The sequence below is a fragment of the Capricornis sumatraensis genome, chromosome 16 (assembly GCF_032405125.1).
Source record: "Capricornis sumatraensis isolate serow.1 chromosome 16, serow.2, whole genome shotgun sequence".
In the NCBI taxonomy this organism is placed as follows: Eukaryota; Metazoa; Chordata; class Mammalia; order Artiodactyla; family Bovidae; genus Capricornis; species Capricornis sumatraensis.
Genome location: NC_091084.1, coordinates 78,428,786 through 78,443,693, shown reverse-complemented (window position 1 = coordinate 78,443,693; position 14,908 = coordinate 78,428,786). Strand labels below are relative to the sequence as shown.

At 42.7% G+C, this 14,908-nt stretch overlaps 1 protein-coding gene and 1 pseudogene across 1 annotated transcript; both read right to left on the bottom strand.

Moving 5' to 3' along the window:
* Positions 1 to 880: 880 nt before the first annotated feature.
* Positions 881 to 1,887, bottom strand: LOC138092243 (olfactory receptor 4X2-like; annotated as a pseudogene).
* A 6,434-nt stretch (positions 1,888 to 8,321) lies between these two features.
* Positions 8,322 to 9,251, bottom strand: LOC138092563 (olfactory receptor 4B1-like). The gene has a single exon (XM_068988601.1). The coding sequence runs from the start codon at positions 9,249 to 9,251 to the stop codon at positions 8,322 to 8,324; it is 930 nt and encodes a 309-aa protein (XP_068844702.1).
* Positions 9,252 to 14,908: the final 5,657 nt, after the last annotated feature.

Below are 14,908 nucleotides of genomic sequence, written 5' to 3'. Positions count from 1 at the left end.
CTTTGTAAATAAGACTCAAAGCTAAACAATAATTAAAACTATCCTATTCACTTACCAAAAAAACTAAAAATGGAAGTTGTACAACAAGTTATTTAATTTTGAAAATATTTTAACTTTAAAATAATTTCTGACTTACAAAAATGTTGCAATAATAGTACAAAGGATTCCTGTTTATGCTTGATCCAAATATCCCAAATATTAATATTTTATCACACTTTATCATTTGAACCAAAACAATGGCTTTCATTTCAGTTCAGTCACTCAGTCATGTCCAACTCTTTGCGACCCCATGAATTGCACCATGCCAGGCCTCCCTGTCCATCACCATCTCCCGGAGTTCACTCAGACTCATGTCCTTCGAGTCAGTGATGTCATCCAGCCATCTCATCCTCTGTCGTCCCCTTCTTCTCCTGCCCCCAATCCCTCCCAGCATCAGAGTTTTTTCCAATGAGTCAACTCTTCTCATGAGATGGCCAAAGTACTGGAGTTTCAGCTTTAGCATCATTCCTTCCAAAGAAATCCCAGGGCTGATCTCCTTCAGAATGGACTGGTTGGCTTAAGTAACAGTATATCCATAAGAGGAAATATTTTACAAGTAATTATAATGATGTTGTTGAGCATGGAAACCAGTGACAATACTCTAGAACTAACAAGTCCTGCAGACTGAACTTCGTCCCATTCTGCCCCTTCAGTTTGGACTAGGCATCTTTTTTTTCTTTTTTTTTTTTTTGACTACTGAAAAGATGGAGTAGATTTCCTTCCAGTCTTTACATCTACTTAGACATAATCTTTTACATTTTTATTGAATGAAAAATGTATTTTTATTAAAATGTTTATTGTGAGCATTTCTCTGTTTTTATTTTCCTCTGTAATAGGATTTTTAAATGCTGGTCTTAGCATCATTGTAAACCCAAGGATCAACACCAAGGCTCAGCCTCCACCTCTCTTCTACTTTCACTGCTCTGATCCACAGCCTCTTCACGGCCTTCCTCACTTCAGCATTTCTCAGGGAGTAGATGACAGGGTTGAGCAGTGGGGTGATCACCGTGTAGAACACGGCCACTGTCTTGTCCACAGACAGGGTGGTGGAGGGTCTCAGATAGATGAAGATGCAGGGCCCAAAGAACAAGGTGACCACAGTGACGTGGGCCCCACAGGTGGACAGGGCCTTGCGCCGCCCTGCGGAGCTCCGAGTCCTCAGATGGAGCAAGATGACCACATAGGAGGCTAAGAGGACCACGAAGCTGATCACAGACAAGGTCCCCCCATTGGCAATGATCAGAAGGCCAATGAGGACGGTGTCAGAGCAGGCAAGTTTGAGCAGGGGAAGCACGTCACAGAAATAGTGGTCGATCAACAGAAATAGTGGTCGATCACATTGGGGCCACAGAAGGGCAAGCGGAAGACAAGAAGGATTTGGGCCAAGGAATGCACAAAGCCCCCCACCCATGCTGCGCCCACCAGGACGGCACACGCCTGCCGGCTCATGATAGTGGTGTAGCTGAGGGGCTTGCAGATGGCCACGTAGCGGTCATAGGCCATCACAGTGAGAAGGAAAATCTCAGTGCCACCAAACAAGTGGATAAAGAAAACCTGTGTCATGCAGCCCCACAGAGGGATGGCTTTCCTCTCAGCCAGCAGATCTGAGATGAGCCTGGGGGCTGTCGTCGAGGCGTAGCAGATCTCCACAAAGGACAGGTAGCTCAGGAAGAAGTACATGGGGGAGCCAAGGCTTCTGCTGCTCATGACAGTGAGGACAATGAAGAAATTCCCCAGCACAATGGCTGTGTACAGGAGCAGAAATGTCACAAAGCAGGCTTTCTGCACCTCTGGATTGGAAGAAAGTCCCAGGAAAATGAATTCTGTCACATTGTGCACGTGAGCCATGAGGTAGCCACCAGGAGGCAGCAATTTGGAAGGGTGATCTGAAATGATACAAAACAAGACTCCTTCCTTAAGGCATGAATTATATAATAGTCCCTTGCGTACCTGAAATGCTGCCATTCAAACTCTGCAAACTCGGAACCTTCTCAGAAATAGGAAATCCATCTCTGCAATCCATAGACCCCTAGGCTCAGTGACCCTCCTCTCTTAGAACATTTTGGAAATACAGCACTTTGCACATTGAACTGTAGGCCTTCCCAGGTGGCGCTAATGGTAAAGATTCTCCGTGCCAATGCGGGAGATGCAAGAGACGTGGGTTCGATCCCTGGGTTGGGAAGATCCCCTGGAGGAGGGCATGGCAACCCACTAGAGTGTTCTTGCCTGGAGAAGCCCATGGACAGAGGAGCCTGGTGGGCTACAGTCCATGGGGTCGCAAAGAGTCAGACATGACTAAAGCAACTTAGCATGCACACACACATTGAGTTTACTGTAACTATTTTACATGACCATCTGCCCCACCACGCTGAACTTTCTAGAGCAGATATTATTTCTTACTACCACTCTATCTCCAGTGCTAACTGAAGCACCTGCACAAAATCACACCCACCGAATGTACATAGGATGGAGGAATCGTGCAGATAGATCGTCCTAGCCTTCTTAGTGCAGGGTTTGGTACGTCACAGATGTTCAGCAGATACTGAAAGAACAAAGGTCACCAAGCACCAAGACCACACCTCCATCCCTGAATCCCACGTCTAGCTCAGTGCTTATTTCAGGCAAAGACCAGACCAATGGGAGAGCACTCTGTAAAATACCACGGCCTTCCTGGTAGCATCCCCTTTACTTTCAAAGTGGAATTGTAATCATCACATGCTCACAAAACAAAACTCACCCAAGAGTTTCTGTGCCTTTGGTGCCTCAGCCCAGATCTTTTTTCTGCTCTGATCACAGAGAGGCAAATATCACCCCGAGAACATCCCTCACCTAGTGCAGGTTTTGGAGTTGTACAGTTTCAAAGCAGTCAGACGAAGCTCGCAACCAGAGCTCAGGAGTTGCCAGATGGGAAATCGGTTTCCCTTCCAGCCTTAGGCTTGGGAATGTTAAGACTAAGCCTGATTCTACTAAGCCTAAGTCTACTCTACCTGATTAAAAAGAAGAACACAAAACTCTTGTCTGTCCATGTTCCACAGAGAAGAATAATTCTGGCAGCTCAGCCTTGAATTCACCCTGCTAAGGGGGAAGGCATGGTGATCAAGTGAGAGAAGATTGGTCCCCAGAGAGCCATGCTTTCCCCTTCCTCATCAGGCACCTGCCTCGTGGGAAGCAGGACCTGGGTACTAACATCCCAAACTTCCTTGTAGGTAACATAACTTCAGAAATCAATAGGGAATATATTAAAGTGATTTCACCCATTGTTCACAGGGCACTTAGGCTGTGGGTTCCTATACCATGCTAGAGGTCAGTTAGATCCAGCTCTTGCTTATCATGAACTCAATCATGTGACTTCACATGACAAGACACCATTCAAAGGATGGGTCCAAGGAATATGGGTGGTATGTGTCAGGAAACAGATAGCCCTTCTCCTGGCCTTTGGTTTGGACGAGGTTACAGGCATCCCCCACGTTTCAAAGGTTCGCTTTACACCACCACTATTTTCCACTGATACCTGTTTCCCGAAGAGGATTTTTCCTTTTACAGAAAAAGATAAAAAGGGGAAATAGCAGCATTTGTCTTAACAAGTGAGCATTGTAGAGGCAGCACACACCCCAAGCAACTGGCACTGCTAAGCATTTCAGCATCAAGCTGCCATAACTCTCAGCTCTGTCTGTGAGCATCGGTGGTTTATCTTGTTTTGTGCGTCTGTTAGCAAGATGCGTCCTAAGGTGATTGCCACTTCGCTTTACCTCGTTTCGATTTACCGAGGATCATATAGGAACTCTAGTTTGTTTGTTTTGTTTTGGGAATCTGGAGTGTTTCCTGTTTTTATTTACTTGCTTGGCTGTGTCAGGCCTTAGCTGCACACGAGATCTTCCCTTGAGCACGTGGGCTTTCTCCAATGCCTGGGCTGCTCTCCAGTTTTGGCCCCAGGCTTAGTCGCCCTCAGGCATGAAGGATCTTAGCTCCCGACCAGGGATGGAATCGCATCAGCAGCGTAGGAAAGTGGATTCTTAACCACCAGGCCACCAGGGACGTTCCAGGAACACTCTTAATTTTGGATAGAAGGAGAAACTGGTACAAATCAGTGGTTCTTAACTGGGGGGGCAATCTTCCTCCGAGAGGACATTTGGCAATATCTGGAGACATTTGTCCTGGTCACAATTTGAGTGGAGAATGTTCCTAATGGCATCTAGTAGGTCGAAGCCTGGGATTCCAGGACACATCCTACATGAACAGGACAGCCTCCCAAAAGTGTCTGAACCAAAATGTCAGCAATGCTGCCATTGAGATGCCCTGGTAGAGACATAGCAAGATTTCTGCTAAATTGATCGTTATTGAAACTAGGTATCTGATACAGGTGAGTCTAGGAACCATGCTATCATAACAACTGCATATGGTCTAAATTCCTTGTAACAAGAGATGCTTTAAATTTCACAAAAGAACTCTCATCCTAGGGCCTCAATCCTTTATCATTCGTCAGGGGGAAAAAATCAGGGTGTGCTGTCAGGAAAACAGTGTTGCTAGGAAAATGGTTCTTGGGACTTCTCTGGCAGTCCACTGGGTAAGACTTCATGCTTCCAGTGCAGGGGGCACAGGTTCAATCTCTGGTTAGGGAACTAAGATCCCACATGCTGTGTAGCATGGCCAAAAAAATAAAATGCTTCTTGCACTTGGCCCAAACGTTCATGCTAATTAAAGAAACTGAATTACGGGTTTTAGTCACTTACTTGGGGTTGCACAGTCTCTAAGAGGTTAAACTCAATTTCAGTTGAAGACTCTGGCACCAGATTCAAATCCTTTTAACAACCTCACTGTGCCCACATCACTATCCCCCAGGGTTCCCTCTACCACACTCCCCGTGGAGACTTCCCTTATTTAATGAAAGGACTCTGATATTATTGAACACCAGTGTGACCAGTTCAGAGGAAACACAATATTTGGTCTCATATTATAATCTCATTCTTATTTTCACTACTTACTATTTCAGCCTCCTTTGAATCTTGGCATAGACATATGACCTAGTTCTGGTCAACAGGAGTCAGAGCTGCTCTGGAGAATTTCTGGGAAATATTTCCCACAATAAAATGAGAGCCTCTCCCTCCCTGCATGGGAGCAGATAACACCAAGAGCTGCTATAGACACCTAGCGGCCATGATGGGACAGACTGCAGAATCGAAGGGGCACCAGCCAGATGCTTGGGCGTCATAGGAATAACAAAACAACCCGGGGACTGCTGACCTCCCAACTTCCTGTTGAGTAAGTAATAAACAAATTTCTCTAAAGGGTTACATGGTAAGTATTTTAGGCTATATAGACCACACTGTGTCACAACTACTCATGGCAAACTAACACAAAAACTGCCATAAATAAGAAGTGAAATACCGGGTACAACTATAGTCCAATGAACCCTTACTTATGGTCACTAACATTTGAATTATGTGTAACTTTCATGTTTCACAACACATTACCCTACTTTGAATTTTTTTCAAACATTTAATGTGTAAAAACAATTCTTAGCTCACAGCAAAAGCAGACGATGAACTGGATTTGGATTGAACCGTATTTCAGGGGCCAGATAACAACCATCGAGAAAGAAAAGAAAACCATCTTGTAAAATTATCCAAATTAACATATTAGTGATTAACAATAGTTTCCCTACTGCGCTGAAACAAAGCTCCTACTGGGGAATTTCAGACATTAGAATCATATTAAGGGGATGAGGGCACCAAGGAAGTTAGGAAAGCCTTCCTGGCACTCCTATGTTATCACACTGATAGGGAGGGATCATACGAAACAGTAATGTTCTGTTTCCAGATTCAGTCCCTGATCCGGAAGGATCCCACGTGCAACACAACTAGCCTGTGCTCTAGAGCCCAGGAGCCGCAGCCAAGGGGCCCATGCGAGGCAACGAGTGAAGCCCGTGCATTCGAGCCTGCGCTCCGCAACAAGAGAAACCTCCGCAGTGAGAAGCCCGAGCACCGCAAGCAGAGAGCGGCCCTTTGCTCACCACGACTAGAGAAGATCCGCACAGCAATAAAGACCCAGCACAGCCATCAGTAAACAAATAACATTATTTTTTTAATTATGATCTCTCTCCACATGCCACAGTCTTTCCACACATCACAGCGTGCTGACACCAAGAGAAAAAGTGAATGAGCCCAATGTTGTGCAGGCAGGAGATGACAGGGTGGGAATTGAAGTCCAGCTGTTCCTCCCAAAAATCTGTGCACTTTGCCTTCTGGGTCACCAAAGAAGAGAAGGCATTTAGATAAGGACAGCTCAGAAAGAGCTATGAATGCTACCAAGGAGTACAAGGAGCTTACCTAAAACACAGGATGACATGAACTACTCAGGTCTTATATGGAAAAAGATGGTATAGAAGAAACCAAAAGTATTTTGGGTGAAAACACAATCTCAGATGCTCCATACAGAAAGTTAACAAAGTGGCAATTCTATCTTAATCTCACCCAAATCATGACTTGAAACGATATTTCTCTGTCATCATTACTCAAGTGTATTAACAAGTTTTACTCTCTAATGAGAGCATCAGTGTTACTCTTGAGAGTCCCTTGGACATCTAGGAGATCCACCAGTCCATCCTAAAGGAAATCAGCCCCGAATATACATTGGAAGGACGGATGCTGAAACTGAAACTCCAATACTTTGGCCACCTGATGCGAAGAACTGACTCATTTGAAAAGACGACCCTGATGCTGGGAAAGATTGAAGGCAGGAGAAGGGGATGACAGAGGATGAGATGGTTGGATGGCATCACCGACTCAATGGACATGAGTTTGAGTAAACTCCGGGAGTTGGTGATGGACAGGGAAGCCTGGTGTGCTGCAGTCTACGGCATCGCAGAACTGGACATGACTGAGTGACTGAATTGAACTGAAGTGAATGATAGCATATCTGTTAACATTAAAATGGTTAATGTGGATTGTTAGTTAATTGGAGTGATGCTATAATGCCAAGTGAAAATTTCACCATTTCTATGCAAAGAAAATACTTTTAAAAGTATACTCTAGAAATTGAAGCTTAGGATTGGATGCTGAGGCCATAGGACATTCTTTATTCTTCACATCACTGTGTAGAAACCTTGACCCAGAGTTTACATGCTATTCACATATTCTGTTATCCATTAATCTATTTAACTTTGTATTCATTTATTCAACTTTGCTGAGGATATAGTATGTGCATAAAATTATGCTGACATTGAAGTAGAGCATAAAGGTAAGTAATGTTCAGCCCTCAAGTAGACTTCAAAGTATACACATCCAGAAATAGCAATAGTATAAAATACACAGGATTAAATACCCGAAACCTGTCCATATAAGCAAAGGGCAATAAGTTCTCAGAGTCAAGTCTTCCCAACTCAAAGGAAACTGGCACAGGTTTTATGAAAAGAATGGTATCTGAAAGAAGTTTAAGGCCCGGTTCTGACCAGACTGAGATAGTGAAGGCTTAGACGGGTTTAAACAGAGCAGGAGCCGAGGTCTTCTGGAATTGCCAGGGAAGTCTGAGGCCACATAGGCTGATAAAAGGGTGCCTTTATGCCATCACTCAAAGTAGACAGACAAGCTTGGTTGGAGTCTCAGGAACAAGTCAGTTACTATTTTGGAAACAAGCTTTTTCAGTCATTTGGTAAATTTATTAGTGGTACCTAGATCTTCATTTGAGCTTCCCAGGTGGGTAGGCGGTAAAGAATCCACCTGCTAATGCAGGTGACATGATTTCAGTTCCTGTGTCAGGAAGACCCCTGGAGAAGGAAACGGCAATCCACTCCAGTATTCTTGACTGGGAAATCCCATGGACAGAAGTGCCTGGCAGGCTACAGCCCACAGAGTTCCAAAAAAGTCAGACACCACTTAGCAACTAAATCATCAACAACAAATCTTTATTTATAAAATAAGCTTTATAGAAATTAAACAACCACATATATCTAGAGTACCTAAATAATTGTATATTTTATTGCTTAATGACAATAAAGACAGAATAAAAGAAAGCTGCCACAAATTTACAAGCGTGAATTCTGCGCGGAATTTGGGTTTCATGATGGCAGCACTGAAGTACAAGGGAAGTTTGGAATTTTCTGGTGGTGTCTAAAGGAAAAGGAAAATTAAACTCTCATCATCATAGGGCAGTGTTGTAAAAACCAATAAAATAAAATACAACAAAAAGTATGAACAGGTTAGCTTTTCCTCTCTTGCTCATATTCACTAAAGTCAGAATGCCTATTTGGTCACCCTATACATACTAAATTTTTAATATTTTCATTTTTATTGCAACCCTGAGTTTACTTTCCTGCCCCACAACCTCCTCAAGGCAACTTTCACCTCTGCATTTCTGAGTGTGTAGATGATGGGGTTCAGCATGGGGGTGACCACCGTGTAGAACACGGCCACCAGCTTGTCCTCGGTGAAGGTGGAGGGGGGCCGCATGTAGAGGAAGATGGCGGGTCCAAAGAACAAGACGACCACCGTGACGTGAGAGGCACAGGTGGAGAGGGCTTTGCGTCTCCCCTCTGCTGAATGGCTCCTCAAGTTGACCAGGATGACAACGTAGGAGGACACCAAGAGGAGGAAGGAGAAGATGGAGAATAATCCACTGTTGGCCAACACCACGACCCCCTCCACAGAGGTGTCAGTGCAGGCAAGCCTGAACAAGGGATGGAGGTCACAGAAGTAGTGGTCAATCACGTTGGGACCGCAGAAGGGCAACTGGAGAGTAATAATGATCTGCACCATGGAGTGAACAAACCCCCCCAGCCAGGAAGCAGCCACCAGACGGTGGCACACAGGCCGGCTCATGATGGTTGTGTAGTGAAGGGGCTTGCAGATGGCCACGTAGCGGTCATAGGCCATCACCATGAGCAGGAAGATCTCAGCAACTCCAAAGAAGTGAAAGAAGAATATCTGAGCCACACAGCCCTCCAGGGAGATGGTCTTAATCTTGGAGAGTAAGTCTGTGATGAATTTAGGGACAACAGTGGAGGAGTAACTGATCTCCACCAGCGACAGGTGACTAAGGAAGAAGTACATGGGGGAACGCAGGCTCTTACTGACTCTAACCATCAGAACAATGAGGCCATTGCCCACCACCGTGGCCAAGTACACGGGCAGAAACACCACAAAGCATGCTCTCTGCACCTCTGGATCCTGGAAAAGACCACTGAAAATTAACTCAGTCACATTATTGGTCCTCGCCATGGAGTTGATTCATATGTACTGGACCAAAGATAATCAGACATCTGCAATAAAAGAAACACTGATTATAACAAATTCACCTCATTTATAGCAAGTTGGACAGTGTAAATCAGTTTACAACAAAAATTTATCATGAACTCATTTATTTAGGCAATAGGTGCTCATTGAGCATTAAATATGACCAATCTAACAATAGTTTATATATTAGAAAATGAGGGCTGAGAGAAATGGCCATCTACCCAGGATCACACAGAAAATAGCCCACTGTAGGACTCAGAATCAGGTTGAATTCATTGGGTTTCTTCTAACCCACCACAAGATATTCTGAATTTAGGGAGTCATTCAAGTTCAGCTCTTATATTTTTAGCATCTTCTTTGCATTTTGATGGATCTGTCTTATTGGGAAATCCCCATGACACACTGCTGCTGCTGCTGCTGCTAAGTCGCTTCAGTCGTGTCCGACTGTGTGCGACCCCATAGACGGCAGCCCACCAGGCTCCCCCGTCCCTGGGGTTCTCCAGGCAAGAACACTGGAGTGGGTTGCCATTTCCTTCTCCAATGCATGAAAGTGAAAAGTGAAAGTGAAGTTGCTCAGTCGTGTCCAACTCTTCGCGACCCCATGGATTGCAGCCTACCAGGCTCCTCCATCCGTGGGATTTTCCAGGCAAGAGTACTGGAGTGGGATGCCACTGCCTTCGCCATGACACACTGCTACTCCTAAATTCTGAATTCCTTCTATCCCTCATCCACTCTTCAGGGAACTATCTTCCCATTGTTAACCCTTAAGGTCCTCTGGATCGTTTTCTTCACTCCATTCTAATCCTCAGCTCACTCAGGTCAGAGTCCTTCACCAGCCATGCAGCTTCAATAACTGCGCTTATAAAACAAGTGCTCAAACACTTTGTAGCGAGTTCCGCTCAGTAGTGTGTCTGCATCATTTCACTCTCACAACTCTTGGCACACTGCTCCGATGGCCCACAGATCCTGAACTCGCCATTTCCCTGAGCAGATACTTAACCAAGCACCTTTTATGCATCTATACACCCTCAGAGTGGGCTTCCTGGGTGGTACAATAGTAAAGAATCCACCCACCAAAATAAGACCTGCAAGAGACATGGGTTTGATCCCTGGATCTCAAAGATCCCCTGAAGTAGGAAATGGCAACCCACTTCAGTATTCTTGCCTGGAAAATTCCACGGACAGAGGAGCCTGACAGTCTACAGTCCACTGGGTCACAAAGAGTAGACACTACTGAGGGACAAAGCACACACACACACACGCGTGCGCACACACACACACTCACACACACACTCCCTCAGAGAATACAAGAGAAATATGGATCATAACATCAGATTCAAAACAACACTCTTAGAGTAATGTGCTGTTTAAGGCGTATTTTTGCCACATAGGATCCATGAGAAATAAGGAAGAAACAGTATGAAGACCTTGATTCTCTGCTTTAAATTTTACCCATTGCTTTTCCCCTTATCTCTGATTTCACACTGAAATTTTCAAGAAATACACTTTTGGAAAAGTAAAACTGCACCTGGTCAATAAGGACTAGAACCAAGAGAGAAAACAGAAGTCAATGATATAGACAGATGGAAACAGTCATAAGTGTCAGAATTCCTCACATCAGGATGTGCTGAACTTCAAAATTTCCTGAGAGCAGATTACTAGTTTTCTCACTGACACCCACATACACCAAGAGTAACCACAGGAAGAGATGAATATGTTAATTGGCTTAACACTTGTCATCACTTCATTATGTATATGACCATCAAATACCAAGTTATAAATATGAAATAGATACAATTTTAAATTTTTTTTGTTTTTTATTTTTTAATTAAATTTATTTATTTTAATTGGAGGTTAATTACTTTACAATATTGTATTGGTTTTGCCAAAGTTTTTTAATATTTTAAAAATTTTAGGATTATGTAAAGTCACTAAACCTGAAATAAAAAATTTATGGCAGAAAGTATCCATGATCCTTGACTTTTCCATCCCTGATTCAGTCCCTGTGTACCTGAGAATGCCCCTTATTCCTCAAATAAATTCTCCTCTCTGCTTAGGCTAGTTTAATGGGTTTCTGTTTCTTGCAAGCAAAACCTCCTAATACATAAACCTAAAATATGAATAAATAAGTAAATAAATACACATAAATCTGAACATCGCTAACACAACAAAAAAATTTAAATACAATTACTAATTAAAACACAGCTCAAAAATATTCCTTTTATGATAGCCAAGGGAAAAAATATTAAGTACTTTAAAATGTAATACAATTATGTAGAGAAAACCATAAAACTACCACAAGAACACCAGAAAATATATATGTCAAATGGAAAACATATCCATCCCCCCGAATTCTTACATATTATATTCAAATAGTAAAAGTTAACATAATAATTTTGACTATTCCTAAGTTTATATACAAATTTAGGCAACCTCAATTAAAATCCAATGAAATTTTTCTTTGTCATTTATATGACAAAACTCCTAAACTCTAAACTCCTAAACTAAACTAAACTCCTTCTGCAGGGGTTAAAAAAAGGGGGGGTTCAGTCACTTATGGAAACAAAAAGAAATTTCCTAGTCAAGAGACAGTTTCCTGGAAGATATTGATGCACGCAGTATAGAAATGACATTGGTACTCATGACCAAATGCAAGCAATATTGATAAATTCATCATAGGACAGCACTCTTTCCATTGGTGGCAGTGTTGTGGACACGAGGCTCTCAGAATCAGGAATACCTGTCAGCATCACAACACCTTGGAAAATTCAGTCGCTGAATGGTTAAAAGATAAGATTGTGAGACATCACAAAAATCTCCTTTTACCACATCCTCACTTGAAACAAAGGAAAAGATTGGGACAGTGATAGACTGGAGCTGGTAAGACTAAGCTATGGAGTAACAGGAGACCTTCAAGCAACTGTGATGCCACCATCAGCCTCCAAGATGCCCAGGCTTGTAGCTTTGATGTCATATGTGATTCGTGCCTCTCATTCCCATATTCGGCCAGTCACCACAGTCCATTAACTTTCTCTTTAATCATCTCTCCTGCACACTTTCTCTCCAACCTTGCCGCCTCACCTTCACACCTGCTGTCAGCTGATGCCGAAGTCAGCAAAGCCTCTTAGTCCCTACAACCTCCCACTCCATCCATCCTGCAGACTACAGCCAGAAAATTGTTTCCTGGATCCTTCTTTCTCAGATCATCCACTGCTTGGGAACAACCAGGGAAAACCCTGGACGCCTCTGGCTCACTTTCAAAGTCTTTCACAGAGTGAGCTATCTCAACCATCCCCTTCTTAGCCAACTAAACTTCAACTCACCTCTATTCAACTCAGGGCCCTCTCCTCCTCCCACAAGCCCACGTTGCTCATTCCCGCCACAGAGCCACCTTCATCCGAAATGCCCTCTCCTTGTCCCTTTCTTTTTTCTTTCTTTTAACTTTATTTTACTTTACAATACTGTATTGGTTTTGCCATACATCAACATGAATCTGCCACGGCTATACACGTGTTCCCAATCCTATCCACCTTCTAACCCTAATTCCAGTCCTGTGCATTCAATGACTCTTGTGATTAATGTGTGTGTGTATGCTCAGTCGTTCAGTCATGTCCGACTCTTTGTGACCTTCCAGATTCCTCTGTCCATGGGATCTTCCAGGCAAGCATACTGCAGTGAGTTGCCATGCCCTCCTCCAAGGGATCTTCTCAACCTAGAGATCGAAGCCAAGTCTCTGCATCTCCTGCATTGGCAGGCAGATTCTTTGCCATTGAGCCACTGGGAAGCCCTCTCATGATTAACACTCCAACTCATATGTATCTTCTCTGAGCATTGAAAGAATACTTCAGTGATTTTTCTTAAATGCATAGCAAATCAGGTTACTACTCTACCTAAAATATATCAACACCTCCGCATTGCCTACAGCACAAATTCCAGTATTCTTAGCATGGATTCCAGGTTCTTCTTGAACTGGCCATTGCCTATTTTTGTATCTGTCATCCCCAAAATGAACATTATACAGCTATTTCCTAATCCAAAATGTCCTTTCTTCCTTCACAGTGTTTAGTATTCTCTTCCTTTTAGATTGCATGAAGAATCTGATTACTATAGAAATAATATAGTCCTACCTTTGCCCTCTTAACAGTAAGTAGTTCATTGTACTGCTTTTTTTTAGCAGTTAATAAATTCTTTACAATTATAATATTCCTTTATCTCTACCAAGAAATTCATATCCTAGTATTCAAAATTATCTGTTTAATGTCTTTATTATATTTTTATTATTAACTGCATTTTGGTTGACAATAATAGCTAGTATTTCAATGGCATCATATGTCACACAGTTTTTTTAGTTGTAATTAACATACAATATTACATTGTATGTAATATTACATTGCTTTTATGTATACAATATAGTGACTCAATATACAATAAGAACAGTTACCATCAGTCACCATACAAAGTTGTCACAATATCACTGATTATATTCCCTATGTACACATTACATGCCTATGCCTTATTTATTTTGTAGCTAGAAGTTTGTATCTCCTAATCCCTCTCACCTATTTCATCCTTCCCCCAACACCCTTCCCCTCTGGCAACCAACGTTTTGTTCTCTGTATCTACTAGTCTGTTTGTGTTTGGGCTTTTTATTCTATATATGTCAATTAATTCAATTTCCAGAACAAACCCGTGATGTGCATATTTTTATCACCCCATTTTTCACATATGAGGGGGAAAAAAAAAAAGAGGCACAGCTAAGTGAATTCACTGACCTAAGTTTACGCAGCAGTGGAGCCAGGATTTCAACCCAAGCAATTAAACTCCAGATCATATGTTCTTTAATCACTACCCTATACAACTTCTAGGCACATAAACACATACTGAAGAGTTAAAATTAAATGTTCTCTTCTATAAGAAATCCAATGCATACTGATTCCCCAACACAAATATCTCTTGTTTGAGCATGAACTCAATGTTTTTTATTCACTAGAGAAACTAAGGACAGTATTGCAGGGCCAATCTGAGAGCTCACTCAGAGACAGGAGAGAAATCAAGGAGGGTCCAGGTTTTCCAGTCTTCATCCCTAGTAGAAAGAATAACTGGTAACTTGGAAAACTACATTTTCCTTTTCTGTCATCTTTGCCTTTCAGTATCTATTTCTGCCTCTGCTACCCACCCCTCAGCCACCTCCACCATCTCCCTCACTGAGCTGGTAAAACATACCTCCTCTCTGAACACAATGTTGCCTCACCTAGAAGCATGAGGGGTGGGGGGAGTGATCAGCATAAAAAGCCCAAATCAGTCTTTGAACGCATAGACTCTACATCAGGTAAACTGCTGGACTCTGGACCAGAGCGTAATGATAGAATGGAGACAATGCCCAAAGGAAATATAATAGAAATCTCCATGTCCCAATGGGGCTGATCACAGAGTGAGGTAATGGAAGCTCCATCCCAATCACAGTGTCCCACTTCATAATTCCCGAATGGTACCTCACAGAATCCCAAAATTGTAAAGGACTTAAAATTCATCAAATTTATGTTTTGTATAATTTACCACAATAAAAATAAATTAAATTGAATTTACTACCCCCACCAAAAAAAGCAAATACTTTAAACCCAACCAGCTCATTTTGAGTGAGC